Genomic DNA, 27,673 nt, shown 5'->3' on the forward strand with positions numbered 1-27,673 from the left:
ACTTTGCTCCACGTTTTACGACTAATTTATATTTTATTCCTTCCCTAGAGACGTTAGACGGTCGTCGTCGTCGTTTCCAGTTTCTCTTAAAGTGAAGGACGACTTTTTCTCAGTTTTATTTTAAAACTTGATGAAGAAAAATTAAGCGTGATAATAAAATTTAGACCAAAATTGAATGTAGTATCTTTAAAATACCCAAATGTTTTATCGTCTTAATGCTGTAGAATTAAAAATTTTTCTTGATTTTTCTGAAAGTATTTTAGTGATAATCCTAGTCATAAATAATATTTAATATTATTTCTTATTCATTTAGTTTTAAAAGCTATTATTTTCCTTTAACTCACTCATTTAATTAATTCTGACAAGAGGCAATAAAAGCTATTTACTCTTTTATGTACTATTGTAGACTCCTTTATAATTATCATTGCTCTTAACTTTATTAAGAAAGATTTAAAAATAAAATTGTGATTTTCAACATAATTTAAAAAGGTGACCATTAACGTAATTAAAAGAGTGAGAAAATTATAACTCAATTTTAGTTTAAAGGATTATTAATTTAAGCTTTCTACGAACTTAAATCCCCAATCCCTTTGAGAAACGAAATTTTAATATTTTAATGTCCTTCCGGCTTCATCTTATATTTATCATCTTCTACCTTTGCCGCTTCACGTCACTAAGGTTATGGGATTACGTAATTTTCGAACTTTTAAGAACATGATTATTACTATATTATTATTTTTTTTTAATTACTCTTGTATTTTATTAATTTATGGAAAACAATTAATTTTACATTATTCATCAAGCATGTCTTTAAATATTATTAAAATTAAAGTTTCTTTTTTTAATATCGAAGAGGAAAAATGAATTTTTTCAAAGGGAAGTAATTTTTGCCGAAATTCGGACATTGTTCTCCTTCTCGAGATAAAAAGGAGATTTTTTTCTTTTTCAGTCAGCCCATTGGAAATACGGATCGATGGTGCTAACCAACCCTTATCCTCCAGCAAGAAATACGACTTAGTTTGCCTGACTTCTGGTTCCCGGCCACCAGCTCGCGTCTCTTGGTGGAGAAATGAAGAACTCTTGCCACACTCAACAGAAACGGTACGTTACTATATAGGAAAAAATCAATTTTCTGGCTTCTGTTTCCTCAATTTTTTTCTTCTTCCTTTTAAAAGAAAAAAAAAGTATCAGTTAAAGATTACGAGAACTGAGACTTTTGCTCTTTTTAACAATCTAAATCAAACATTTTTCATTGCTTTTGTAGAAAAGCAAACTTCCTTATTTGTTCCTCTCTGTAATTATAAAAATATTAATTTTTCTGAACTGATTTTTATTGTAATTTAAAGAATTTATTGATTTAAATTTTTGTTATAATTTATTATATTTGTAAATAGATAACTTTCAGATATAAATTGATTAATTTGTAATTTTTATCTTCTAATGATTATAAAAGAAATATTAACTTAAAATGTTAAGGGTATCGATTTAATAATTTTGTTAATGAAATTGATGACAAAAAAAAAATTTTTTTAATTTAACAAAAACTTAACTGTGTTTTTCCCTGCCTTTTCCATGATTTCCAGACATAATTTTGACTTTTTCCCTGGCGCTAAAGAATTAAAAAAAAAAAAAAAAAAAAAATGATTAGAAACTCCAAAAAATTGTTCGAATATTTGCAAATTTCTTTAATTGTAAAATTATTCGAAAACAATTGATTTATTTATCATACTTATTTAATCATTATTATTTTTCCATTGAAATTAAGAGTTTCTAAAATATTCCAATTCAAACCTTTTTGAAATTAAGTAACTTATAAAAATATTAAAAATATTATTATGAACATGAAGAAGTCAATCACTTGGACTAACGATTTCTTCATGTTTTTATAATAATAATAATAATTTTTATAATAATGAACGATAATAACCCAGGGATAAAATTATTATTTTATATAAGAATTTTCTTACTCCTAACTTCTTTGAAATTATTTTCATAATTTAAATTCAATTATTATTTTATAGAATTTTTAACTGAAATTCTTCTTTAAATCAATAATTATTTAAAAGAACGAAAAATTTAGATTTTCAAAGATTTGAATTTGAAACCTTTTCAATATTTCAAAACTCAATTATTTCTAAAAATCCATGCTATAATGATTTTAATATTAAATTATTATCTAAAATTTTAATCGGAATTCATATTTCAATCATAATTTTTATTAGAAAATTCTACGAGAATTCAATTATTTAAATACAAAAATAAATAATTTATTCAATAATTGAATTCATGCGATGAATTTTATTAAATTTTGTTTAAATAATATGAATTTTGACAAGAAGTTTATTAAAATTTTTGAAAATAATTTAATTCTTGAAAAGAATTTCGCTACCTATTTATAAAGATAATTTAATTATTAACGAGAGTTTTTAAAAATTTTGCAAATAATTTATTTTCAACAAAGTATTTTATTACTTATCAAAAAAATTGAATTCTTGTGATAAATTTGGATATTTATGAAAATAATTAAATTTTGGAAAAGAATTTTATTGAAATTCTTTAAAATAATTGACTTTATGTGGAGAATTTTTTTTTGTTTATTAAACAAAAAAAATTCTTTTGCAGAATTACGTAAAAATTTTTGAAAATAATTGATTTTCTGCGACGAATTAAAATGATTGCATTTTTCTCAAGGAATTTATTTAAAATTATATTAAAAATATTTGAAGTTCTGTGATGAAAATAATTGAATTCATAAATGAAATTTTATTATTTATGAAAATAATTTAATGTTTTGTTAGAATTGTATCAAAATTTTCTTTCAATAATTAAATCATTGATAAATTTTATGAAAATAGTGAATATTGAAAATTATTGAAATGCAAAAAACTTTTAAAAAGTAATTGAAACTTTGCAAATAATTTTATTTAAATTTTTTGAAAATAATTGAATTTTTGACAAAAAATTTTGCTATTTATAAAAATAATTGAATTGTTGACGAAATATTCGTTAAAATTTTTTAAAAATAATTGAATTTCTTCGATGAATTTTATTACTTTTGAAAATAATTGAATTCTTGTGATGAATGTTGTTATTTATAAAAATAATTGAATTTTGCAAAGAATTTTTTTTAAATTCCTAAAAATAATTGAATCTTTGTGAAGAATCTTGATATTTATCAAGATAATTGCATTAAAACTTTTGGAATAATTAAATAATATTAAAAAAATTCATTCTTGTCAGAAATAGAACAAAATTTTGAAAGTTTTTGTATTAGAATTTGTGATAGTTTGATAGGTTTATGAGACAAACAAAAAAGATACTAAAAATTAAGAATTTTCTTATGAATTTCAAAAATTTAATTTTATCCAGTACTTTTAATAAAAATCCCTGACTTTTCCCTGAATTCCCTGATTTTCCTGACCTGTGGCAACCCTGAAACAATCTGTTGGAAAAATAATTTTTTAAATATTTTATTTTACAACATAATTATAAAAGTATTTTTTGAAACGTTATCACACTATTACAGCAGTTATAAGTAACTTATTTTAGAGTTATAAACAATAATATGAAAGTAATTTTTATTAACTCGTGTATTTCTTTTATACTCTCTTTCTTCCTTTCTCTGTCTTACACTTGACTGATCTAAAATCACAATTTAATGAAAGAAAATTACACAAACCTTTTCCTTCTCGTGTAATGAAGATATCCTTAAGAAAATAAAGAGATTCTTGAGATAAAATGAAAATATTTTCTACTTCAAAAGATTCTTATCCTTATTTATTCTCTTTTCTCATTATGCATATCTTTTTAGAAAATAATCAAAGAAAAGAATATATTAAATTTTTTTATTATTTACTGAATATAAATTTCTAAATAATATTCTCTCTTTGTAAAAAATTGTTATTACTTTTCCAAAGAGATGTATTTAATTTTGTATCAAAATTAATATTATTGTATACAATAAAATTCACTAGAGATGGTTTATTTAGTGTCTGATATATTAAAAACCAATTTTATTAACTTCTATTATATGAATATTGTTTTTTTTAAACGTTTTAATGAAAGATTTTGATTTTTGAATATCAGGGTATCATCTGGCTTCATATATCGTAAGTGGATGTAATTAATTAATAAACGAGAAACATGAAATAATTGAATCTACCTAACATATCGAACTGTGTTACAACACAATTTCCCTCTCTTAATATTTCAGTAATTTTGGTAAAGCAATTAGCTAAAAGCATACTAGAAGTAAAAACGAGAAAATTGTTGCAAATAATACAACAACTTAATTCAATCATTAATAAAAACTTGTAATTATTTTCCAATAATAAAGTAAAACATTTCAGCATATCTCTGGAACAAATTTTTACATTTCTAAATTGTACGTACGTGATAGATAAAATAATAAAAACAAAACGATTTCACATTCAATGATAAAACAATACGCGAAAATGAAAATAAATTGTAAATCATTTTATTTTCAGTTTTAAAAAACAAACATTTCCTTCATGTTATGTAAGGATTTATTTGAAAGAAAGAAAGAGAGAAAGAGAGAGAATAGTATATCTATATTGTTAAAAATTATGAACCCTTTTCCAATACTAAAAGCAACGATAAGTCTTTGCGATTTGTGAAATAAAAAGAAAAAGAACAAGTATAAATGGAGTAAAGTTGATCGACTAAAGCAAATATGACTCTAATACTATTACAGACTTCAAGCGATGGTAACACAACTACAAGCATGTTGCCTTTTATTCCAACGAAAAAAGACGCTGGCAAACATTTATCATGTCGTGCTGAAAATCCAATCATGCCCTCCGCCCCGATAAAAGACGTTTGGACACTAGAAATACAATGTAAGCTTGAAAATCATAATTTGATTTTTCTCCCAACGATATTTCTTTCCATCTGATAGACAAAAGCTTTTTATTTCAAGATAACGAAGTAGGAAAAAAAAATATTTCTTTTCTCATTTACAATAATTTTTAGATGTACCGGAAACAAAAATTAGACTTGGAACATCATTAAATCCTGATGCAATTAGAGAAGGGACTGACGTTTATTTTGACTGTCTAATTCAAGCCGAACCTCCCGTCTATAAAGTCGAGTGGAGACATGAGGTCTGTATAAATTATCATATTTTTAATATTTATGATTTTCGTTTCAATTTAAGGATGTCTGATATTAAAATTTACTAAATTGGCATTCAATTCATTTAGTCCCAAAAGTCTGTTTTTTTCTCTTCACATTTGCACTTATCATTTTCAAAAATGGAGGGCTAAAAAAAATTTGCACATCGTGTTTCTTATGTATTTTTTCGTCCTATTTCAGAATCTGATAGAAAATTTAACTGACAAAATATCGCGTCCAAAATTTGTATGACCTTTCATTTAAACATTGCTAGAAATTTTAATTTTTTCGAAATTCAAAATGGCGGCTCAAAAATGGCCGACAAAATATCTAAAACTTTAAATAGTCAGAAAAATATGACTAATTTAACAATATTTTAAACAATTTTTATAAACAAATTGTTTTCTTTAAAGTCACAAATATTGAAAAGAATTTGTTTGTTTATATATCGCTATTATTTTGATAGTTGCAATGAATTTTGAGGATAAAAATTGTTTAACATTATTATTTAACAATGTTGTAAACAATTTTATAAACAAATTAAGAATTGACAATAAATGAATCTGAAAAATAGTGTCTTCTTCCACACACTTTTTTTACTGTTCTCTTAATGAATCTTTGAGTTAAAAATTATTGACCACAATTGTTTAACAACTTTATAAACAATTGTTATAAACAAATTTCAAATTAACAATAAGTAAACATGTAAAAATTTCGTTTTTTCTTTTACTATTTTTTTCTATAGGATTAATGAATCTTGAAACTTTAATTTACCAACTAATATTTTTCAATGAAGATATAAACAATTGTTGTAAACAAATTACATTTTAACAACGATTGAATATAAAAAACAGTTTTCTTATTATATTTATTTTACTTATTATACTTATTCTCGGATCTAATCGATGACATTTTTTTAAGTTTCCCAATTACTTGCACCAAGTCACCTATTCTGGCGTTTCACCTGTTACCAATTTAATAAATTTTAATTAATCTAAAATTAATTTTAAAGTTTTCAAAGACTTTAAAAATCAAAATTCTTTAGGTGACAGTGCAATCTAATTTCAACTTTCTCGAAATTCTCAGCATTGCATTTCAGAAAATGAAAATAAAGGAATGTTCAATCCTACAAAATTGTCGTATTCAACAAATATTATATTTACATTATAAAATATTATTCAAATATTTGTTAAATACCAGAGTTTTGGAATTTCACATTGTTCACAAAGTTTATTAAATACATATAACGAAAATTTGAATTTAATTATGTTTCTCATCATATCCATCTAGATGTAATAATAATTATTAAATATTATACTCAAAGTAATGAATTTTGTAAAATAATATATTACAATTTGTATTTGTAAAATAATTCATATATTAATTATTACAAACTTCAAAAATATTTTGATATTAACAACTCTTTGTTCAAAAATTTGGCAAACAATTTACATTGTTGAAAATTGTTATATAATTTATAAATGTAAATTATTATATTACAGTTAATTAAATTTTATCAATTTTTATGAAATTCAGATTGTACTCTACTGAAAGTTTTAGATGAAATTAGTAACATTAATTATGATTGTAAATGATTTTATGTAATCTTTCGTATTTTAGGGGAAGACGCTTCATCATAATATTTCATTGGGAATTATAATTAGTAACCAAAGTCTCGTTCTCCAAGGGGTCGAGAGAAAAAGTGCGGGAAATTACACATGCGTCGGTTATAATTCCGAAGGCGATGGTGAAAGTTCACCATTTTATCTGAATGTTATGTGTGAGTTAATTATTTAAATTGATTAATCTCTAGAAATTAATATTTAAAACTATTTCTAATATAACAAGGGAAAGAATTTTAATTAATAATTTAATTTTTGTTTATAAAGTTGCGCCAACTTGCAAGGCAAACCAAACAAAAATACACGGAGTTGCGAAGCAGGAGAAAGCAAATATATCCTGTCAAGTGGATGCAAATCCTCCAAAAGTTGAATTTCGATGGACCTTCAATAATTCAGCAGAGAGTATGGACGTTGCTTCGGGGCATATTAAGAGAGTTGGAACTTCATCAATTGTTTCCTATACGCCAATGAATGAACTTGATTACGGAACTCTCCTTTGTTGGGCTTCCAATCAAATTGGACAACAGCAAGTGCCATGTGTTTATCACATTATTCCCGCAGGTATACCATTTTCTTCTCCATTTAATTGAAGATAATATCCTCCTAATATTCTTGGTTTTTATTGTGATTAATTTCCTTCTATTTAAGTAAAAGAAGAAATTAAAAGACTGATAAATGATTGTTTGTAGGTCGACCTGACATGGTTCATAATTGCACCATCTCCAACTCGTCGACAAATTCCTTTAGTGTAAAGTGTACAGAAGGCTTTAACGGCGGTCTACCTCAATCCTTCCTCCTTGAGGTGAGGGAAACTAATAGCCAGGAACTGAAGGCAAACCTGTCTTCTCCTGTTCCACGATTTAGTGTTACAAATCTTGATTCTGGAGCACTTTATCAAGCCTGCGTGTACGCGTACAATGATAAAGGACGAAGTGAACCATTAGTTGTTCAAGCCGGAACTGTTCGTTCACCGGAGAAGCAGCTCACCTCCGAAACAGGTAATACTCTTATTTAATTATTCGAATATGGGAAATTATTTTTGAATTAATATTTGAATATTTTTACAAAAAAGAGAAGATTTATTATTTTCTGAAACCAAGAACCCTAAGCGACAGGATAGTCCATCTAGATTCAGTAACTGGAGAGCCCTTACGATCTCCTACCTTGATGCGATTATTTACTATTGATTATCCTCCGGGAACGTCTGCTAAGAGGTCACTCACATTATATGATACATATTTTAGGGAATTCACATATCCGTCCTTGCGTGATTCGTTCTCTAATGTTTAAATATTAAATTATAATGTCCTTTCCGTTTACAAAACTTTATCACTGAAGCATTTTGATACGCGGCTTATTTTTGCAGAGCAAAATTAATTTAAATTGATAACTATTCATCGATAACCATATCGATATAATTATCACATGAACACCTTATTCCAAACCTAATTCATTCGTAATTAATAATTCAAAATGATATTTACTTCCCGTAACTGTAGGGCAATTTCAATCTGTCGAAAAATCCCCCGTCTTCTAATTACATCGATCCAATTTACCTTATCTTTTTGATCGAAACTCGGTATCTAGTAAATAGTTCCACGATAACAGAATTCTTGTTTTCAATTCGGAATTTAGACTAAAGTACCATTTGGAAATTTAAGAATCAGACTACCGACTATTAAGATTCAATTAAATATCATAGTTACAAATGGAACATAAAACATCTTCTATTACCATAATATTTTAATGTAATTTAAAAATTGGAATAAATATGGTGAAATTTGTTTTTACAGAGAGACCGAGGCAACCAATTAAATTAACACCAATGCTGAGTGTAATGATTGGAGTTGTCACCGCACTTGTAATAGTCGCTGTAATTGTCATGGTAGTCTTGAAATTACAACATTCACATACTGACGATCACGGCAAACCACACGTGGAGAATCATGAAAAAGTCACAAAAACTATTCCCATTCAACGTGAGCTTCGATTCCGAGAAGGAAGCAATGTGATAACGGATGAAAAATATCCCACCAGTCCTTTTAGGAAATTAGATCCAAACGGCGATGTCAGTGAGAGTGACGAGAAAAATCCCGACATCATTCCACAACAAATAACCGGTTTGTTTCCAAACAAATGTTTCACTTTTTTCCTCAAATAGAGAATTTACTTTTTTATTTTATTACTTTTAAAGTATCGATTAATTGAAATAATTTTCTTCCGTTCCTATTCAGTTTGTTTCTTTACATTTGATATAGTTTGATTTTAAACCAGTAGGAAAAATATTTGAATTATATAATTGAACCGCTGGCGACTGAAAAGGATTACTCAAGGTTTTCATTGGCCCCTCGAATAGCGGAGACTCGCTGAACGCGGGATCAACGAAAGTCACGCGTAAGCCCTTTTAGTCGCCGGCGGTTTAATTAATATTATTTTTGAGGAGAAATTAATGTGTGATTTTCATTTAGGGGACGAACCCTCAGATTATTTAAGAAAACGACGTCTTATCTCAACAATAGAGACGTCGCCAGCTAGGAGTCTTACAGAACGTTCAAGTTCCTCAATGAGTACACATGGAAATTTTGTGGGCTATTGCACAATTCGCAATGGACTACCTCTTCGTGAACTCTCAAATATATCAACGAAGCACAAAAACGTGAGTAATTTAGAATCTTTGAATTATAGACTTTATAATCCTACTGTTCATAAAATTTTTAAAGTTTAAATACAATAGCTGTTTAAACACATTACCGATGAAACCCAGTAGGACTCAAAGCAAAATTTATCGGCGAAATTAAATTTCTTATTCTTTTCCAAATTGTCGTTAATCTAATCTAAAAGGAGTTTAATACGGGTTTCTCTATTAAGAATGTGGACCCACTGTGCCAAACACAGATCATGAGGGTTTCATCTTCCAATTAAAACAAGTCAAACTATTTAGACTATTACCGCGGATGGTGCCAAAGCTTTTGGAATTATTACTTACAGAAAGGAAGTTTCTCTAATTAAAACCAAAAGGTGACCCCAACAAGGAAACTATCACCGCGGATGTCAACATCGCTTTAGTATTGAAACCATGAAAAGTGGAGACTTCCTAGTTAAAACCGTAGATGATCCGAATAAGGATACTTTCACCGCGAACGTTGCAAAAGTTTTAGGAACAAGGCATACAAAAAGAAAAGCTTCCTAATTATTATTAATTAATTAATTATTAATGGAAAATAGATAATTCCGAATTAAAACAGTAGATGAAGTCAGTAAGGAGATTTTCATCGTAGATGTCAATAATATTTTAGGAGCAAAACCTGCAATGCGGTAATCTTACTAATTAATGCCGCAGATGACCCCAATAATCAGACCTTATGTCAGTGAGTGTCTCTAACAAAAACCGTTGATGACCCCAATGAGAAGACTATCAACGCGGATGTCACCAATGATTCAGCAGTAAGACAAGCAAAAGGAGGCTTCCTACTTTATAAGGGTAGAATTTGCAATATAGAATTTTACATAGAAAATAATACATCACAAATTTACATCACGACCCATTATTCGAAAAACTAACTTCACCACAACAAATCTCCACAAATCTCATCGGGGAGTTCCTCTTCTTCAAGCTGCGACGTAAAAATAACTTGAACAACGAACCCTTTCTTTTAAATAAATAACCGTTGAGACGCTACCAAATTATAACGTCTTTGGCACTCTCAACCGTTTACAACACAAAAATATAAATAGAACACTTAAAACTGTCAATTACCAAAATAAAAACTCATTTATTAATAAAAAAAGAAATAAACTCTAAATCAAACAACAAAATATAAAATAAAATATTAAGTAATAAGATTCGATAATTGACGCTAATCAAAAATCACGTCGCGACTACTTGAACCTCTGCAAGTAATTGACAAGCAAGTGAAAATCCGATCTCCTCATCACCGGTAGGCTTTCTCATCATATTTTGCTTCTTCATTTTTCCTATGGAAAATTAAGAAGAACCCTTCTTTCTTATCCCCACTGTACAGCACCTAAAATGGTCTTGGAAAGGGTCATTGGTCATGAGACGGTCGCTGACAACTAATCAAGCGCGAAATCATTTAAATTCAGATTTTACGAATGACACAGATCTTGGGTCGCTAAACCAAGGACACACACAAGGGACTTGACAAGAAAACAGGACAAAACTATGATAAGAGAGAGACGGACGAACAACTCACTATATTGAAATTTACTTTTCTTACACATAACAGATTTGAAGAAATAAGTAACGATTCACCTCGTTACAAGATTATAATCGTAGATGATACCGATAAGAAAACTTTCATCGCGGATGTCATTAATGATTTAGGAGCAAGGCCAACAAGGAGAAAGACTTCCTCCTAATTATGACGGCAGATGATTCAAAAAGGAGACTTTCACCGTGGATGTCACAAAAGGTTTTGTAGTAAGGCGCGCAAAAGCAAGACTTCCTAATTAAAACCGTAGACTTTCACCTCGAATGTCACTAAAACTTTTGGAATTATTACTTATGACAGGGAGTTCCCCTAATTTCCCAAACTACAGATGACCCTAATAAGGAAACTATCACCTCGGTTGTCACCAAAACTTTAGGAGTAAGGCCAAAAATAAGAAAGAGTTCCTAATTTATACTCGTAGATGATCCCAATAAAGTGACTTTCAATTCCGAAATTGATTCCTTACAAATTCTAATTTTGTTTCAGTGTTTCCAATAAGACTTCTGGATCTATCTACTCTCTATTGTGAAGGGTTCAAAATGTTTAAATATCTAAATTTTAATACTGACAGTTTCTCTTTTCTTTAACCTGTACCTTTAGTTCAGAATCTTCGGATATACCGTCGTGGAGATTCTTTAATTAAAAGCGTAGATGACCCCAATAGCGAAACTTTCACCGCGAATGTCACCAAAGTTATTAGAAGCATTACTGACAAAAAAAGGGAAATCTTTTTGATGAAAATCGGAGCAATAAAAATACTTTTGTATCTGATGTCACCAAAACGATCAGGAGAGAGAGCAACAATCTAATAATGAATCAAAATCATTTTGGATCTGCGACTTGAATTGCCTTACCCAGAAAGAAGGATTACAATAAATGGAGACACTATTCGAGAAGACAGAAAATAGTATGGTGAATATTTTAGAACCGTCTGCTCCTTAAATCAGTAGAAGAGTAATGGTCTCTAGGTGTCATCGGTGGCTGGGTTATGGCCACATAGGAAGAGATTGAAAGACGGGGGACAAATTGACTGCGTGCTTTAAGTGCTGAAAAGTCGATTACACCCAGATCACGAACCGGATTCATGGACATAGTGAATTGTTAAAACTGATCCAATCAGTTATTTAAGTATTAGATATCTTCCTGGGAAAAAGATTATTTTATTCCCTTTTGGTTTTATTAAAAGATTATCATTGAGATTATAGTTTCGTTATCAGTAAAAATCTTCAGAAAATAGTTATTAGGAATTTGATATTTTTCTGTCATGACTATTAAATAATTTATTGGCGATAGCAAAATTTTATGAACCAGTAGATATCTCATTACCCACTGGAATATAAATTACAAAATTTTCTTGTTTAAATTTTCAGTTTCAACCGGTAGTTAGTGAAGTTTACGAAAGTGGAATGTGCACTCTGCCAAGGCAACATTGGCCAAGTCACAGTGTTCAATCGATGACAATGGGAGGAATAAGTCCATCGGTTTTATACACAAGTATGAATGTAGTGAATCGAACTTGTCCAGGTAGTGTAATTTTGCCAAAGGAAGTCGAAGCAAGGATTCAGGGACAATGCTGTATCCAATCGCAACGTGAGACATCACTTGGCACTCCAGTTGTAATGACCAAGAGGGAGAGTTCAGTGTGACCCTAAATCACAAACCGACTAAATCGGGAACTAGGAATAAATCATTTTTCCATAGAATGTGAGGAAAAGCATTTTTTCTAGAATATCGACACGCAGATGAGTAAGAAAATAATTTTTAAAAAAAACAAGAAGTAAATTATTTCTCGAATGAAAGAAAATCAATATTTGTAGAACGAAAGTAAAGAATTCACAAGAGAATGAATGAAACAACAAAATTTCTAGAATGAAAAACAAGAAAAAGGTGAAAATAATTCTAGAATTTATTTCCAAATTGTTTCCTCTTTATTTTTTTATTTTTTGACATTGTCAATGAGTTTTTTATCATCCAACGATTTTGTAATTAATTAAACATCACCTATGTTCAATCAAGTGCCCTTTTACATCGAAGGTAACTCAAAACTATACTTTAAAAAAAATACTATTAATTATTAAAAATCGTGAATATGTGAGATGTGTACGTATTTGTTGAGAGCGATTTTATGTCTATTTGTAAATATTTTGAAAACAAAAATATTTTATACAAAATTGCTAGTGATAATATGAAAATGATAAATCCCTTTAATGTGTACAATTCAAGTTTGCGATATCGAAACTGAGTATATGTAAACTGGTACATGTGTATGTAAATTAACTATGTAAATAGATAGAGGTAAGAAAAAATGAGCAGTCAGGAATAAAGTGGACTTGACGATGTTCAATATTGTTGGATAAAGAAAACATATCTGGACGAAATAATAATAATCTATGTGAAGGGGGAAATTTCATATTCGGTCCAATTTATTCTTAAGTGGTCTCAATTTTTTTTCACCACTCTGTAATAGAACGAGGCGAACAATTTTTCCAAAAATAATCCCTCGAGACGAGACTGATGTTATATTTCTAATCTTTTAATTTTTATTAATTAATCTTTCTTCGAAAAGATACTGCAATTTTTTTTCTCCTCTCTTTAAATATTCAGATTGCAAATGGTGGTCGACGAAATCGTTTCGTTCGGATCTTCTCGTGCAGGCTCGTAAAGGTTCGTTACGGCACGAGACTACACGAGAAGACACCGTCAGTAACAACCAAGGAGAATAAAAACAGGAGGGTTTTCAAGTTTTTATAAGGTACTTCTACAATACCTTTTTTACACCGGCAGGAACAAATAACACGTGTAAGAATGTTTGGTTTATTTAAGATTTTAGTCTCACTGATATAAATACAAATTAATATAATAAATTACCTAAAAATATAAAATAAATAATGAATAATAAATACAAATATATGATATAAACCAAATTTATGAATGTAAAGTAATTAGAAATAATTCATTACTTTAATAATTCATTATTTATTGAGTTTAATTATTAAATACTTTGCGAAACTAAAATTTTGGACAACTACATGACAGTGAATTTTGTTTGAGTCGATAGAAAAAAATGTTGTTGTAGAATCTCTATTAAAAACTCATCATGGTAAACAAATCAAATTGCACTGTCACGAAGTCTGAATTACGTCATAGAACTTATTTTGTTTCTGAGCATTCCAGAGTATTTGTTTCCTTTTCTCACCTTGTTTTTACTATTTACAATATATATCAATATACTTACCAGGAAGGAAGAGTAAGGAGACCGAACTCTGCTTCTACCACCCCAGTCCGACTCCTATGTATTTTGAAGGAAAAATATGTCAGCTTAGTGGTTTGCGTTTTCATGTGCCAAAAAGTAACACGTGATGGCGCTGTTCTCAACACTCGCTCAAAATTCACTAAAGCAATAGAAAAATATCATAGAAACGAATAAATTATTTGTTTTTATAATGAAATCTTGTTGTTAGTGATGTTAAAAATACACGATAAGAAATAATATTGTATTTTTAACTCATTAAAGATGATAGAACAATTGAATAATTAGTATGAAAATACATAAATGTGTTGTACAATAAACTGATGACTTTCGTTTAAATAGTTTAAATTATCAGATAAACTGATTTATAATAAAAGTTAAAGGAAAGTCATAGAAAAAAAGTATATTTAAAATAAAGAAACCCCTGTCCGTCTTTCCCAGAAAGTAGTCAGCTTAGTGGTTTGCACTTTAATGTGCAAAAAAGTTCCTCGAGATGGCGCAGTACTCACTACTCGTCAGCAATATTCGTTACCTCATTCATTATTGTATTTGTTGTGTTGAAATCGGTTAGAAATCTCAACTAAATTTTATAAAAAAATGTGAAAGTAAAAAAAGTATTAACATTAAAAACTATTTTAATGTTGTAAAAAGAGCATATTGTTTAAAAAATGAAAATGTTTTTAATAAGTAGCCGGCAAAGCTTGCCTTAGTTTAAAAATTTTAAAAAAAGTTTAAAACTTTTAAATTTTTATTTAATATTATATTTTTTATTCATTGTATACGTTCATGTTTGTTTTTGTCTTGAGTAAAATTTCATCTCAAATAATAAATAAAAAAAATGGATTAAAGTTAACCCTCCGTCACACACCTAGGGAGGGATTCCCTCTACGGTTTCAGTATTTTTTAAATAACTTTTGTTTTCCTCATTGCAAAATAAAATCAGTTTCGATACCTTTCGACAATTTACTCCTCAACACATTTCTAAAAAAACATTTAGTTTAAACATAATTAATATTTAATTATGAAGCTTCAAAGCCAGAAGAAACTCGAAAAAGTGAGGTTATGTTAAATAAAAAAATCAAGTTCTAAAAACATTTTTTGTTCCACTGTTGGTTGATGACAAAATTATATTATAAATATAATTAAAATAAATTGTTTAATGATTTTTTTGCTTATTTGTTAATGTTACATTATTTTTACATGTCGAGTGGAATTTCTTTGAAGTTGTGCATTCGTGTAATTAATTTTTATTTTTGAGACCGAAAATTAATTTGATTAATTTTATAATTTAGAATAATTTACTACATATTTGTAAGTTTGTGTTAAAACTAAATTTTTGTTGATTCCTTTGTTTATGTTGTAATGTTGCTTATTTTACAATGTGGTGAGCGATTCCCTCTGAACGTGTGTAAGGTCGGAATATTTTCTCATGTGTGTGACGGAGGGTTAATGCTATTTATATTATCTAAATTTGTTTTCTTTATTTTAAATATACTATTTATCTATGACTTTCCTTTAACTTTTATTATAAATCAGTTTATCTGATAATTTAAACGATTTAAACGAAAGTCATCAGTTTATTGTACAACACATTTATGTATTTTCATACTAATTATTCAATTATTCTATCATCTTTTATGAGTTAAAAATACAATATTATTTCTTATCGTGTATTTTTAACATCACTAACAACAAGATTTCATTATAAAAACAAATAATTTATTCGTTTCTATGATATTTTTCTATTGCTTTAGTGAATTTTGAGCGAGTGTTGAGAACAGCGCCATCACGTGTTACTTTTTGGCACATGAAAACGCAAACCACTAAGCTGACATATTTTTCCTTCAAAATACATAGGAGTCGGACTGGGGTGGATAATATAAATAGCATTAACCCTCCGTCACACACATGAGAAAATATTCCGACCTTACACACGTTCAGAGGGAATCGCTCACCACATTGTAAAATAAGCAACATTACAACATAAACAAAGGAATCAACAAAAATTTAGTTTTAACACAAACTTACAAATATGTAGTAAATTATTCTAAATTATAAAATTAATCAAATTAATTTTCGGTCTCAAAAATAAAAATTAATTACACGAATGCACATCTTCAAAGAAATTCCACTCGACATGTAAAAATAATGTAACATTAACAAATAAGCAAAAAAATCATTAAACAATTTATTTTAATTATATTTATAATATAATTTTGTCATCAACCAACAGTGGAACAAAAAATGTTTTTAAAACTTGATTTTTTTATTTAACATAACCTCACTTTTTCGAGTTTCTTCTGGCTTTGAAGCTTCATAATTAAATATTAATTATGTTTAAACTAAATGTTTTTTTAGAAATGTGTTGAGGAGTAAATTGTCGAAAGGTATCGAAACTGATTTTATTTTGCAATGAGGAAAACAAAAGTTATTTAAAAAATACTGAAACCGTAGAGGGAATCCCTCCCTAGGTGTGTGACGGAGGGTTAACTTTAATCCATTTTTTTTATTTATTATTTGAGATGAAATTTTACTCAAGACAAAAACAAACATGAACGTATACAATGAATAAAAAATATAATATTAAATAAAAATTTAAAAGTTTTAAACTTTTTTTAAAATTTTTAAACTAAGGCAAGCTTTGCCGGCTACTTATTAAAAACATTTTCATTTTTTAAACAATATGCTCTTTTTACAACATTAAAATAGTTTTTAATGTTAATACTTTTTTTACTTTCACATTTTTTTATAAAATTTAGTTGAGATTTCTAACCGATTTCAACACAACAAATACAATAATGAATGAGGTAACGAATATTGCTGACGAGTAGTGAGTACTGCGCCATCTCGAGGAACTTTTTTGCACATTAAAGTGCAAACCACTAAGCTGACTAATTTCTGGGAAAGACGGACAGGGGTGCTTCTACAAATGTCTGAGAAATATGCACGAAAAGTGCCAGACTCACTGTGTTCTAGTTGATCACCAATTAAGTCGATCATGCGCATTGAACTAAAGTTCAGTGTTGACATAGATGAAAAGTGTGATTATGTCAAGGTAAATATTACATAGTTTAAACAGTGTTAATTTTAAAAGCAAATTTATTTATTTACAATTGTGATATTATTTAGATTTTCAAAATAATTTAATAATATATTTATGAAAAGGGAAAAATTTTGCGAAAATGGTTAAGAAGAATTGTGTTTATAACTAGAGTATATTTACATACCGTAGAAGGATAGACGAGACTAATGTTTTTAGACTCTTTTTCTTTCTTTACATCCTGGCACACAACACGACATTTTTTAAATAAAATAAATAAATAATTATTAAAACGAAATGTATTGTATATGTATGTATCTCACTAAGACCGGCTAAATGTAAATATTAGATCTTACATCTCACTCGCACAATTTTTACGAGAAGCAGAGACACAACACAGCTTATGCGCATGATCAACTTAATAAGGTAGTTCAAGTTGGGTGGGGGAAATCCAATATGGCTGCCATCAGCTGATTTACTGGAGGACAAACAATGCATTGAATTCAATGGGACAAATCAGTTTTTTAACCATAACTTTTTAAATATTCATTTTTGAACCATAGTGTAATGGAAAATTATTCTTTATTTATCGAAATCTATTTTTTAAAACAATAAAATTTAATTTTTTGGTTTTATTGTTTTAAAAAATAGATTTCGATAAATAAAGAATAATTTTCCATTACAATATGGTTCAAAAATGAATATTTAAAAAGTTATGGTTAAAAAACTGATTTGTCCCATTGAATTCAATGCATTGTTTGTCCTCCGGTAAATCAGCTGATGTCAGCCATATTGGATTTCCCCCACCCAACTTGAACTACCTTATTGGAGGTCGACTAGAACGCAGTGAGCCTGGCACTTTTCGTGCATATTTCTCTGAGATTTTTAAAGCGCTTTCTACACAGAGTTCGGTCTCCTTACTCTTCCTTCCTGATACTTACATTCTAAACACAAGGGATTCACGAATGCATTTCATGAGATAAAAAAGGATAGTTATACATATACTCGTGTAGGATGCGCAGAATCAAAAGAAGCAAACTGACGCACCCAGTGGACTCCTATCCCTGCAATTTCTCTCTTACCCCCACCACTTTACTTAACTCTCCCGTCTCTAGTCTTCTTGGTGACACAACCTAACCAAAAAAAAGAAAGAAAAATCAACTCAAATACTGAAAAAGCAGCGCAAATTGACATTGTTATAATTAAAATCATTAGAAGTACGTTCGACAAACTAATTAACACAGGTAAGAAATTTTTGTTTTCTTTTACAAATATTAAAAAGAACCGGAGAAAATGCATAATGAAAATAGTAAACTGTACGCGCGATAGAAAAGGAAGAATGATGTTTCTGTCCTTTTCTTTCTAACGCAAAGTTCACCATTTTCAACGCGCGTTGTCATTTGTGCCCAATTATTATTCTGCCGTACTGACGAAGAAAGTTACTATCTACAAGGTGGACTTTCTTCGTCAGTACGGCAGTATTAATATTATTATCATTATTATTATTATTATTACTAATATTATTATTATTTTTGCTATTGTTACTTTCATTATTACATTATTTGACAAAAATTAAAATTATTTTCATTTTTTAATAAAAAATGTCGAATAAAAATTTTTTTTAAAAATATTTTCTCTGCTGAAAAAAATTATGTTTTGCCTTTTTCCAATACAGAGAGATGAAAAAAATCAACTGTACAATGTAAATAGAAAAATTTTTCTTCTATAATCATTGTACCAAAAATATACTGTTGTTTTTTGGAGGAAAACAAATTTTTTATCTCACTTATTAGCCAAAAAAACGCCGATCAAAAATTTCTAACTTGTCGTAAAATTTATGCTATAGAATTTTCTAATTACTGCCTGTTTAAAGAATAAGAAAAAAACGTCATCATCTTAAAATTTCATCATTTGGAAATCGTAAATTAAACATTTAATCATATAGCATTTAGGCGCAATGAGATAATTAAAAATTAAACAAAAAAAAGAGAAAGAAAAATTATCATATCCACTCTTTTCTTTTGAAGAAAATTTATAAAAAAAATAGTTTATTGAAGATTTTAAAATTCGAAAACTGGTCTTTTCAAAAAAAAAATTTTTTTTTTAATTTCTAAGAGAAGAATTACCTATGTAAAATAAAAAATTTACACATGATAAAATATCCAAGTTTTCGCCCCACTTTTTGAAATATTTAAATCGAAAAAATTTAAAATTAAAATTGTATAAAAACTTTCCAAAAATTTGAATATTTCAATTTTTCTAATTTTACATATTCACACGCGCAGTTTATTTTTTTATTATTCATATTGTTCATCATTTACAGAAATAAAAGTGAGACTATAAAAAAAGAGAGAGAAAGTCAAATTGCGAATAAATCGTAAAAAATTAAAAAGAAAATGTTTGAGTTTGATACTCAACAATATATTATATGTTTATCGCTGAGTTGAAAATTAAAAAATTTTTTAAACATAAAGAATTTATAAAAAAAAATAATTAAATTGTTATTCATTGCCAATGATGGAATTAAAATACTAAACTGTTATTATTAAAAAAAGAAAAATTAGAGAAATTTAAAAAGACGAAAAAAGTTTATGCGCGATAATATTCAGTAAATAATGCGAATTTAATAGATATGGAAAATAAGTTTAAAAAAGGAAATTATAAAAATTTGGATTAAATATAAGAAATATTTTATTGTGAAAATTGTCGTTATTAGTAGAGACAGTCTCTTGGTGAGGTTCACTCTTGTTTTATTGGCTCTCACTTTCAAGGTCAGGTGTCAACTAATCGCCGTTGCGTGACCTTGAAAGGCAGCCAATAAAATGAAAGGGGCGGTCGTGTGGGACGTTCTTAATTTAAAGCAACGAATTGAAAAGCATATTTAAGTACGAAAAATATCGTTTTAAACAAAAAACATACATTACTGACAAAAATTTGTTAATTTTATTTCTAAATATCAGTAAATTATTATTATGAATTATAGTTTGACAGTTTCTTCTTCCCAATGCACAATCGATTGAAAGAGCTTATATTTTTTTCTGTCAAAAATTGATGTTTTACTTGCAAAAACAAATATTTCAAATTAAAAATATTTTTTCTTTTAACATTTTGATTTAAACTACTTTTATTTTCCATAAATATTATTTTTTCTATTTCTTTATATTCTTCATTGTTGTTTAATTTTATTTTTTGGCGTTTTTATTCGTTTTGTTTAAAAAAAAAAGCCGAAACATAGTTTTCTATTTTAATTTCAAATTTTTCTATTCCACCTTCCGAATGGAAAAAAAATCTTTTACCATCAAAATTTTTTCTATTTCAAACACAAGACTGATATTCAAATATTTATTCAATATTAAAAATTCAGCCATAATTTCATATTTAAAAGCAAACGCAGCGAGAGTAAAATATAGACCGAAAAATGTTTTTTTGACAGAAAAAAAAGAAATTTAATAAAAAATCATATACGACTGGAAATTTTTTTTTTTTCAAATCCTCTTTAATTTAAAATATTCTTTAAAAAAATTTGATTTTCGAAAATTTAAGAAAATATTTCATTTTCAAAATGTAACAGAACAAAATAATAAGTATTTCAAGAATAAAAAAATGGAGAATAATCTGATATTGCAAGCTTACTATTGTAAATAATATATATATAAATAAATAATATTGCACACATCTAATGTAATAACGTGTAAGAAAGATCGCTATTTTCATGGGTAATATTATGCAATTCTATTAGGGATGAATCTTTAATTAAAAAAAAAATACAAATGTATTTGAATGGCACGAGACTGTAATCAAGTTTTTTCCATTATTAATAATTTCGAAAAATTCCCAAAACACATTCAATGGAATTGGGGGTGGGGGGCAGAAATACTAAAACTTTTATTATTTGTTATTAATTACTAAATTGTTTATTATCAATTTGTTTGTCAAATAAATAAATTGCTTCTATGAAGCATTTAATTATGTTTTTAATAAATGAAAAATTTCTTTTACTATAAGTAATAATAAATTAATTATTAATGTTAATATTGAATAAAATTATAATAAACAATTAATTTTCGAAGAAAAAACTAATTTTCAACAATCCGGAAAAAAATGTCTATGAATGTTCCAAAAATGTAAATGATATTTTTAAGACCAATAAGAAAAAGAAAAAAGTCGTTTTCTTTTATATGAAGAAAAATTGTGAAATAAATATTAAAGCGAAAAAAATTTGTGTATTTAGTTTATAGAGTGTTTGAAGTCGAAACTTTTCATGTACCCCAGGATACAGAACTGTTTTTCGTTTCTTTTTTATTGTAAATATTCTACAATAAATAATCGTTTTTATTCAAAAAAAAAAATTGCAATTTAAATTATTTAAAAGCAAAAAAAATACGAAATTGGCAAGAGATTTAAAAAATTCAAAATGGCGGATTCAATATGGCGTCTTTTTTAAATTCCTCAGTTGTGCTATTAAAATTGCGAATTTTTTTCCTTTCTAATATGAATCCACCAAGTTGAATTTTTTGAAATCAAACCCTAAGATACTCAAATTAAATGAATTAATTTGAAAAGAAAAATTTTTATACAATGAAGATGGTAAGAGATTATTGGAATATGTCAGAGGAAAAAAAGGTTATTTTCTTCTTTTCGAGAGAAAAGGAAAAAGCTTTGTATACAAAAAATTCTTTTTATTCTTTATGTATTTATGTCGACATGTCAAGGAATATTAAAGGTGTTTGAATTTTCTTTATTTTTCCCTGTCTTTTCCTGACGTAGTTGAGGAAAATGAAAATGTTGGCATAAAGTTGCAAGGAGTCGGCCACACTCTATCTATAAAATAAGGAAAATAAAAATATACAATTGTAAAAATACAAATAAATCGTAAAAATATTTAATTTCATATAATTAATTATGTTAATTAAGAAATATTGACCCATTTCAGTATTTTTACACTTTAGTAAAATTACGAACTACTCATTCCTGGTGTAATAACGAAACTTAGCAACTCATCCTTGCAAAACATTGTATAATTGCCCTAATGAAACAGTAACAACTCATCCCTGACGATTATACAGGAAGATCAGAAAACCACGGCACCAATTTTAGTGAATTATTAGAATTAAACTCATTGTCTAGTACTGGCTATTTGTATATATACAAGAGGCCATTGAAACAAAAGAAGAAGAAGAAGAAACTCATTGTCGATTATTATGCGACTTTATAAGTTGCTCGCACTCTTGCAGACTGAAAAAACTTCTAGAAATTTTCGTGAATTATCCGTCAAATTATAAAAATGATAAAAATCAAGCAAATTAACAGGCGTTAAGGGGTTATGACACTCTAGGATTTTCAAAAAATCGATTTTTTCTTTTTTGCTTTAAATGGTCCCTTGGAGTCTCAAATGTAACATATTGAAAGATTATAGACGTGAGAAATTCCTAAATAACTTATTTTCAAAGTTTAGTGCAGGGCTTTACAGCGCGCTTGAAGGGTACTTGAAGGGTCTACGCAGGTATACAGCAGATAATATTATCTATCTATTATTATTATTATTATTATTATTATTATTATTTATTATTATTATTATTATTTTTTTATTATTTATTATTTATTATTATTATTTATTATTATCTATTATTATTATTATTATTATTATTATTATTTTATATTATCTATCTATTATCTATTATATTATCTATTATATTATTATCTATTATTATTATTATCATATTATCTCTTATATATGGTGCAGACATTGCAGATTAAAGGTATTTAATAATTATATGTATCCTTTTTTACAATTTAGAACTTTAATCGCGATTATCTCAAAACTACATTTTTCGAACTGGCCGCACCAATAATTTTTACAATTTTTAACCGATTAAGTTCAAATTTTGCATACATCTTTAATAATATATTGTCTGAAGGAAAGCGTAGGATTTTTTTTATTGCATAGCATAGATCATTTGTTATTAACATATTACTGACCAATTTGTTGGCAAATTTTCATAACTAAACTTTAGAAGTACGCCAATCGGCCAAAAAGCAATATATCCAACAAATCCTACGCTTTCCTTTAGCTACTGTAATAAGGAATAAGAAACAATTTTGATAATATTAAGAAGAAAGAAGCTATCAATTATCCGAATCAAATTTTTACTAAATAAATTAAATATCTTAAATAAATCTATAAGCTCTTAGATTTCATATGTATCGACATATATTTTTCAGATTAAGCAGGTTTCTGTATTCGGGCAGCTGTGCTGTCGATACATATGAAATCTAAGAGCTTATAGAGATTTATTTAAGATATTTAATTTATTTAGTAAAAATTTGATTCGGATAATTGATAGCTTCTTTCTTCTTAATATTTAACTGCCGAATGATAAATTCACTTTCTATAATTTTGATAATAATTATGATATTTCAAAATTTACAGGAACGGATTGTGCGGCCGGCCGCAGACCCTTCACGCCAAAAACCAGATTAGAAAAATCAGCGTCAGCGCCACAAATTTCAATAAAATTTTATAATATTTATATTTTTTACACTTTAATAAATGTACAATAAATTCCTCAGATCATAATTGTGTCATAACCCCTTAACTATTTATACAAAAAACTACATTGATATTAAACACATTTATAAAGAATAATTAAGTGTATTATGAAAAATAAAAACTCACAGAAATCATCCGTACAATGAAGGACCCCAGTAGCACGTAATATTACAGCATTATTGAGAACACACCAATATTGCCTCAATGTTGTCAATATTACTGGAACATTGCGTGCTACTGGGGGATAATAAAATTTACCTGAATAAAAGTGAACGTAAGGAATTTCGACGATAATTTTTAAATGTACACGTAAATCGTAAAATACTGGACTGTTTGCGTTTAACAAATATTCCAATACAGTAATTTCCGGTAAAAATTCAGGCACTTTTTTCTCGATATTTTGCAAAATTTCATGAATTGATTGATCCTTGAATTTAAGTATTAAAAATTTTTTTTTTTATTAAAATATATCACATAATAGCCATAATTTATATGATTTATAGGTAGAGATAAAATTTTATTACTGTTTTTAATTTAGTGTCCATTAAAAATTCACAAAGCTTATAAATTTTAATCATCATATTTTCAACGTGCCTTTCAATTTCCGAGAGTTCAGTGTTTTCTAATTTTTCCAGAAGAATTGGAGGCTTTGTTATTATTGAATACCATTTTGTCAAATAGGGCTGAAAAGGTTAATTTTTCTTCACTTTATCAAAAAAAAATATTTCTTTTAAAGAATATTTTACTCAGTAATTAATTATTAATTAACTATAATAATCTTCGTATTCTTTCATTCATTCTGACCTGTTCTGACCGCAGTTTGAAGTTAGTTTTTGTGTATGCTTTTGTTTTTTATTTTTTAAAAAGATATTGTTTGACAAATCGAAAATACGCAGGTATTTTTTCATGATTTATAAGAAAACAATATTAGAAATTAGAAAATTTTTAAAAAAATTATGATTAACAAATAAAAAATATACCCATTTTGTTTATTATATGCTTTTTTCTATAACAAACAAAAAACATTACATACATATTTCCATTTCCTATTATTTTTGTAGAAAATTCTCAATTTTCATAAGTAAATAATTTGCATCATTTCTATTTCTTAATTACAATTGTTTTAATAAAATTCAGAGTTTTTTAAACATAAAGGAAAAAAATTTTTATAAATTCTATTTGTCAATTATAAATTTTAATTGAAAATTTTCGAATTTTTAGAAAATAAATGAAAAATTTTACTCAAAAAAATGTTCTGTTATATTTATTTACGAATTTCTTTAATTGCAAAATTATTCGAAAACGTCAATAATTTTCTTTTAAATAAATATTTAATTATTATTTTTTCATAGGAATTAAGATTTTCAAAAATTTTTAATTCAAACCTTTTTGAAATTCAACATCTTATAATCTTAAATTATAATGATCGAGTGATGAAATAATTATATTATATTTATAAGAATATTGTTATTATTGCATTCTTCAAAATTATTTTCATATTCAATTATTATCTAAAATTTAAACTAAAATTCATTTTTAAAATAATTTTTATTAAAAAATTCAACGAGAAATATTTAAATACAAAAGTAAATTTTTCAATTAATAATTGAATGTTTCTTAAAATTTAATGCTTATTTAATTCTTATAAAGAATGTTATTAACAAATTTTTAAATAATTGAATTCTTTTGAGGAATTTTAATAAAATTTTTAAGAATAGGTTACTATTTTCAAGGAATTCGATTAAAATTGTATTAAAAATAATTGAAAATCTGCGATGAGTTTTATTATTTATGAAAATAATTAAATCATTGCGTACAATTTTATTACAATTTCTTTTAAATAATTGAATTCTTTTGGGTAATTTTATTAAAATAGTAGATATTGAAAATCATTAAAGTGAAGAAAATTTTTTAAAATAATTGAATTTCTAAGAATTTTATTATTCATAAAGATACTTTGGATTTTGACATGATTTTTTTTGAGTAATTGAATTCATTTTGTAAATTTTATTAAAATACTAGATAATATATTGAAAATCATTGAAATGAGAAAAAATTTGTAAAAATAATTGAAATTTTGACAAGAATTTTATTGAGATTTTTTTTAAATAATTGAATTTTGAAGAAGAATTTTGTTATTTATAAAGATAATTGGGATTTTGACGAGAATTTTTTTAAATTTTGAACATAATTGAATTTTTATGAAGAATTTTATTACTTTTGAAAATAATTGAATTTCTGCAATAATTTTTTAACTTCTTCAAAATTCAATTTTTTTAGTGTTTATAAACACAAAATTCTTCTATAAATCCAATATTTTTAATAATTAATTAAATATATATTGACTTTAACTAATTTCAGAAGATTTTGAATTATTAAAATTTTTCAAAAATCTAAGTTCATTAAAATTTCTAATTAAATTCATTCAACATTGAAATTTAAAAAAAATTAAAATTGAAACCATTTGAAGTTTATTTATTTATGAAAATTGTAAACGCAATTATTTTAAAATTGAATTTTAAATATTTAATTAAAATTATTCATTAAATAATTTCTAAGTAATAATTTTATGATATTTTTCAAGACTTAAGTTATTTAAAGAGAAATTATTGTTAGAAATAGAAAAAATGGAAGGTTTTCTATTAGAATTCGTGATAATTTCATATAGTTTAAGGGGCAAACTAAAATGGCACCAAAATTCAGAAGTTTCTTATGAATTCTAAAAATTTTAATTTTTCCAGTACTTTTCATAAAAATCTCTGACTTTTCCCTGAATTCCCTGTGTCAGAATATATGATTATTATAGTTATAATAATATTAAAAGGTATTTTCCAATTCATATTTTATTTGTATGAAAAAAAATTTAAACTAAAACTGTTTACATTCTATTATTTTTAAAATTGCTAATTTTATTTTTAAAAAATCGAGTAAAAAGTTAGTCGCGCGCGAATTGTTGCTAGTTCATAATTTTAAAAAATAGTTTTCAAATAATTAAATACTTGAAAAATTGAAATTTAAAAAATGGGAAATAATGTAAGTTTTAAAATTGTTTTAAATAATTTAAACTTTTTAATTTAATTGTAAAATTAATTTTCTTCAAATTCAAAATTTTTTAATTTTCTTCAAATTTTCTTCAAATTTTACAGAACTCTTTAAATATTTACCCGATAAACATGATGCTGAACTGGTAAGTGAAGAACTTTTCCTAATTTTATTTCTTCCGTATCAAAAAATATCGCCTTTAAATGTCTGAAAATCATTTCTTCCGGTGCCTAATGAGAAAGAAATATTTAAAAATTCCTAATAAGTTTAGAAAGGAAAGGGAAAAAATAAATTGATCCTTAAAAGTATTTTTTAATACTACGAACTAATTATTTTTACTACAATATTAATATTTATTTAATAAAACTTACCGTCACAAGATGAATGAAATATTTCTGATAAATGAGCATTAATCCAAAAATGGGAATATCACTGAATTTCGAATTCAGTTCATTCATTATTTTTACTATTTGCTATTTAAAATTAGAATTTGATTAATACGAGAAGATTTAAAAAAAAATTAAAAATGTTACGCCTATAATAAAATAAATTCAATGCCTCTTGAAAATTTTCAGCTGTATTGTAATATTCTCCAAAATATATAAATCTTGTACAAAAAATAAGCTGGAAAAAATTATTTGGATTTAAAACTTAAAGATTTTAATTATCTTAGGTAAAACAATAATAAATTTATAACAATATTAATAATTAAAAATTAATTATTAGTCTTACCCGATCAGCCGCACGTAAATTACGTTTAACAATATCAAAATAAGATTTTCTGACTGGTTCATTCATTTTTGA

General features: G+C 26.5%; 3 protein-coding genes across 3 annotated transcripts in view; 1 reads left to right on the forward strand and 2 right to left on the reverse strand.

The window, feature by feature from the left end:
• The window catches only part of LOC122498524 (hemicentin-2-like), a 331,240-nt gene extending 317,016 nt beyond the window's left edge, over positions 1 to 14,224 (forward strand). The window contains exons 6-14 of the mRNA XM_043606296.1: positions 950 to 1,101; positions 4,715 to 4,859; positions 4,993 to 5,123; positions 6,754 to 6,913; positions 7,023 to 7,316; positions 7,445 to 7,753; positions 8,549 to 8,875; positions 9,224 to 9,411; positions 12,358 to 14,224. Of these exons, the coding sequence (XP_043462231.1) occupies positions 950 to 1,101; positions 4,715 to 4,859; positions 4,993 to 5,123; positions 6,754 to 6,913; positions 7,023 to 7,316; positions 7,445 to 7,753; positions 8,549 to 8,875; positions 9,224 to 9,411; positions 12,358 to 12,633 (1,982 nt within the window). The 3' untranslated portion in view covers positions 12,634 to 14,224. The remainder of the gene's footprint in view (positions 1 to 949; positions 1,102 to 4,714; positions 4,860 to 4,992; positions 5,124 to 6,753; positions 6,914 to 7,022; positions 7,317 to 7,444; positions 7,754 to 8,548; positions 8,876 to 9,223; positions 9,412 to 12,357) is intronic.
• LOC122498531 lies at positions 1,047 to 17,737 on the reverse strand. The gene is made up of 3 exons (XM_043606304.1): positions 17,011 to 17,737; positions 14,223 to 14,379; positions 1,047 to 1,165 (listed from the first exon to the last, which is right to left on the reverse strand). Exons 1-3 carry the CDS (start codon positions 17,081 to 17,083, stop codon positions 1,090 to 1,092), a joined length of 306 nt encoding a protein of 101 aa, XP_043462239.1. The 5' UTR covers positions 17,084 to 17,737; the 3' UTR covers positions 1,047 to 1,089.
• Positions 17,738 to 21,787: 4,050 nt separating this feature from the next.
• Positions 21,788 to 27,667, reverse strand: LOC122498367. The gene is made up of 6 exons (XM_043606061.1): positions 27,602 to 27,667; positions 27,241 to 27,342; positions 26,992 to 27,099; positions 24,352 to 24,510; positions 24,086 to 24,254; positions 21,788 to 22,098 (listed from the first exon to the last, which is right to left on the reverse strand). The coding sequence occupies exons 1-6, from the start codon at positions 27,665 to 27,667 to the stop codon at positions 22,016 to 22,018; spliced, it is 687 nt and encodes a 228-aa protein (XP_043461996.1). The 3' UTR covers positions 21,788 to 22,015.
• Between the last annotated feature and the right edge of the window lie 6 nt (positions 27,668 to 27,673).

Source organism: Leptopilina heterotoma, unplaced genomic scaffold (genome assembly GCF_015476425.1).
Source record: "Leptopilina heterotoma isolate Lh14 unplaced genomic scaffold, ASM1547642v1 Lhet_15, whole genome shotgun sequence".
NCBI lineage: Eukaryota > Metazoa > Arthropoda > Insecta > Hymenoptera > Figitidae > Leptopilina > Leptopilina heterotoma.

Excerpts from the sequence above, each read along its gene's own strand:
- LOC122498531 (XM_043606304.1), bottom strand. The coding sequence starts at position 17,083 with ATGGCGCAGTACTCACTACTCGTCAGCAATATTCGTTACCTCATTCAT. Across the intron at positions 14,380-17,010 it reads TATTTGTTGTGTTGAAATCG|TGAATTTTGAGCGAGTGTTG; the intron begins GTTAGAAATCTC and ends CTATTGCTTTAG. Across the intron at positions 1,166-14,222 it reads CTCCTTACTCTTCCTTCCTG|GAAGAAGAAAAAAATTGAGG; the intron begins GTAAGTATATTG and ends TTCTTTTAAAAG.
- LOC122498367 (XM_043606061.1), bottom strand. The coding sequence starts at position 27,667 with ATGAATGAACCAGTCAGAAAATCTTATTTTGATATTGTTAAACGTAAT. Across the intron at positions 27,343-27,601 it reads ATTTACGTGCGGCTGATCGG|CAAATAGTAAAAATAATGAA; the intron begins GTAAGACTAATA and ends AATTTTAAATAG. Across the intron at positions 24,255-24,351 it reads TGGACACTAAATTAAAAACA|GATCAATCAATTCATGAAAT; the intron begins GTAATAAAATTT and ends CTTAAATTCAAG.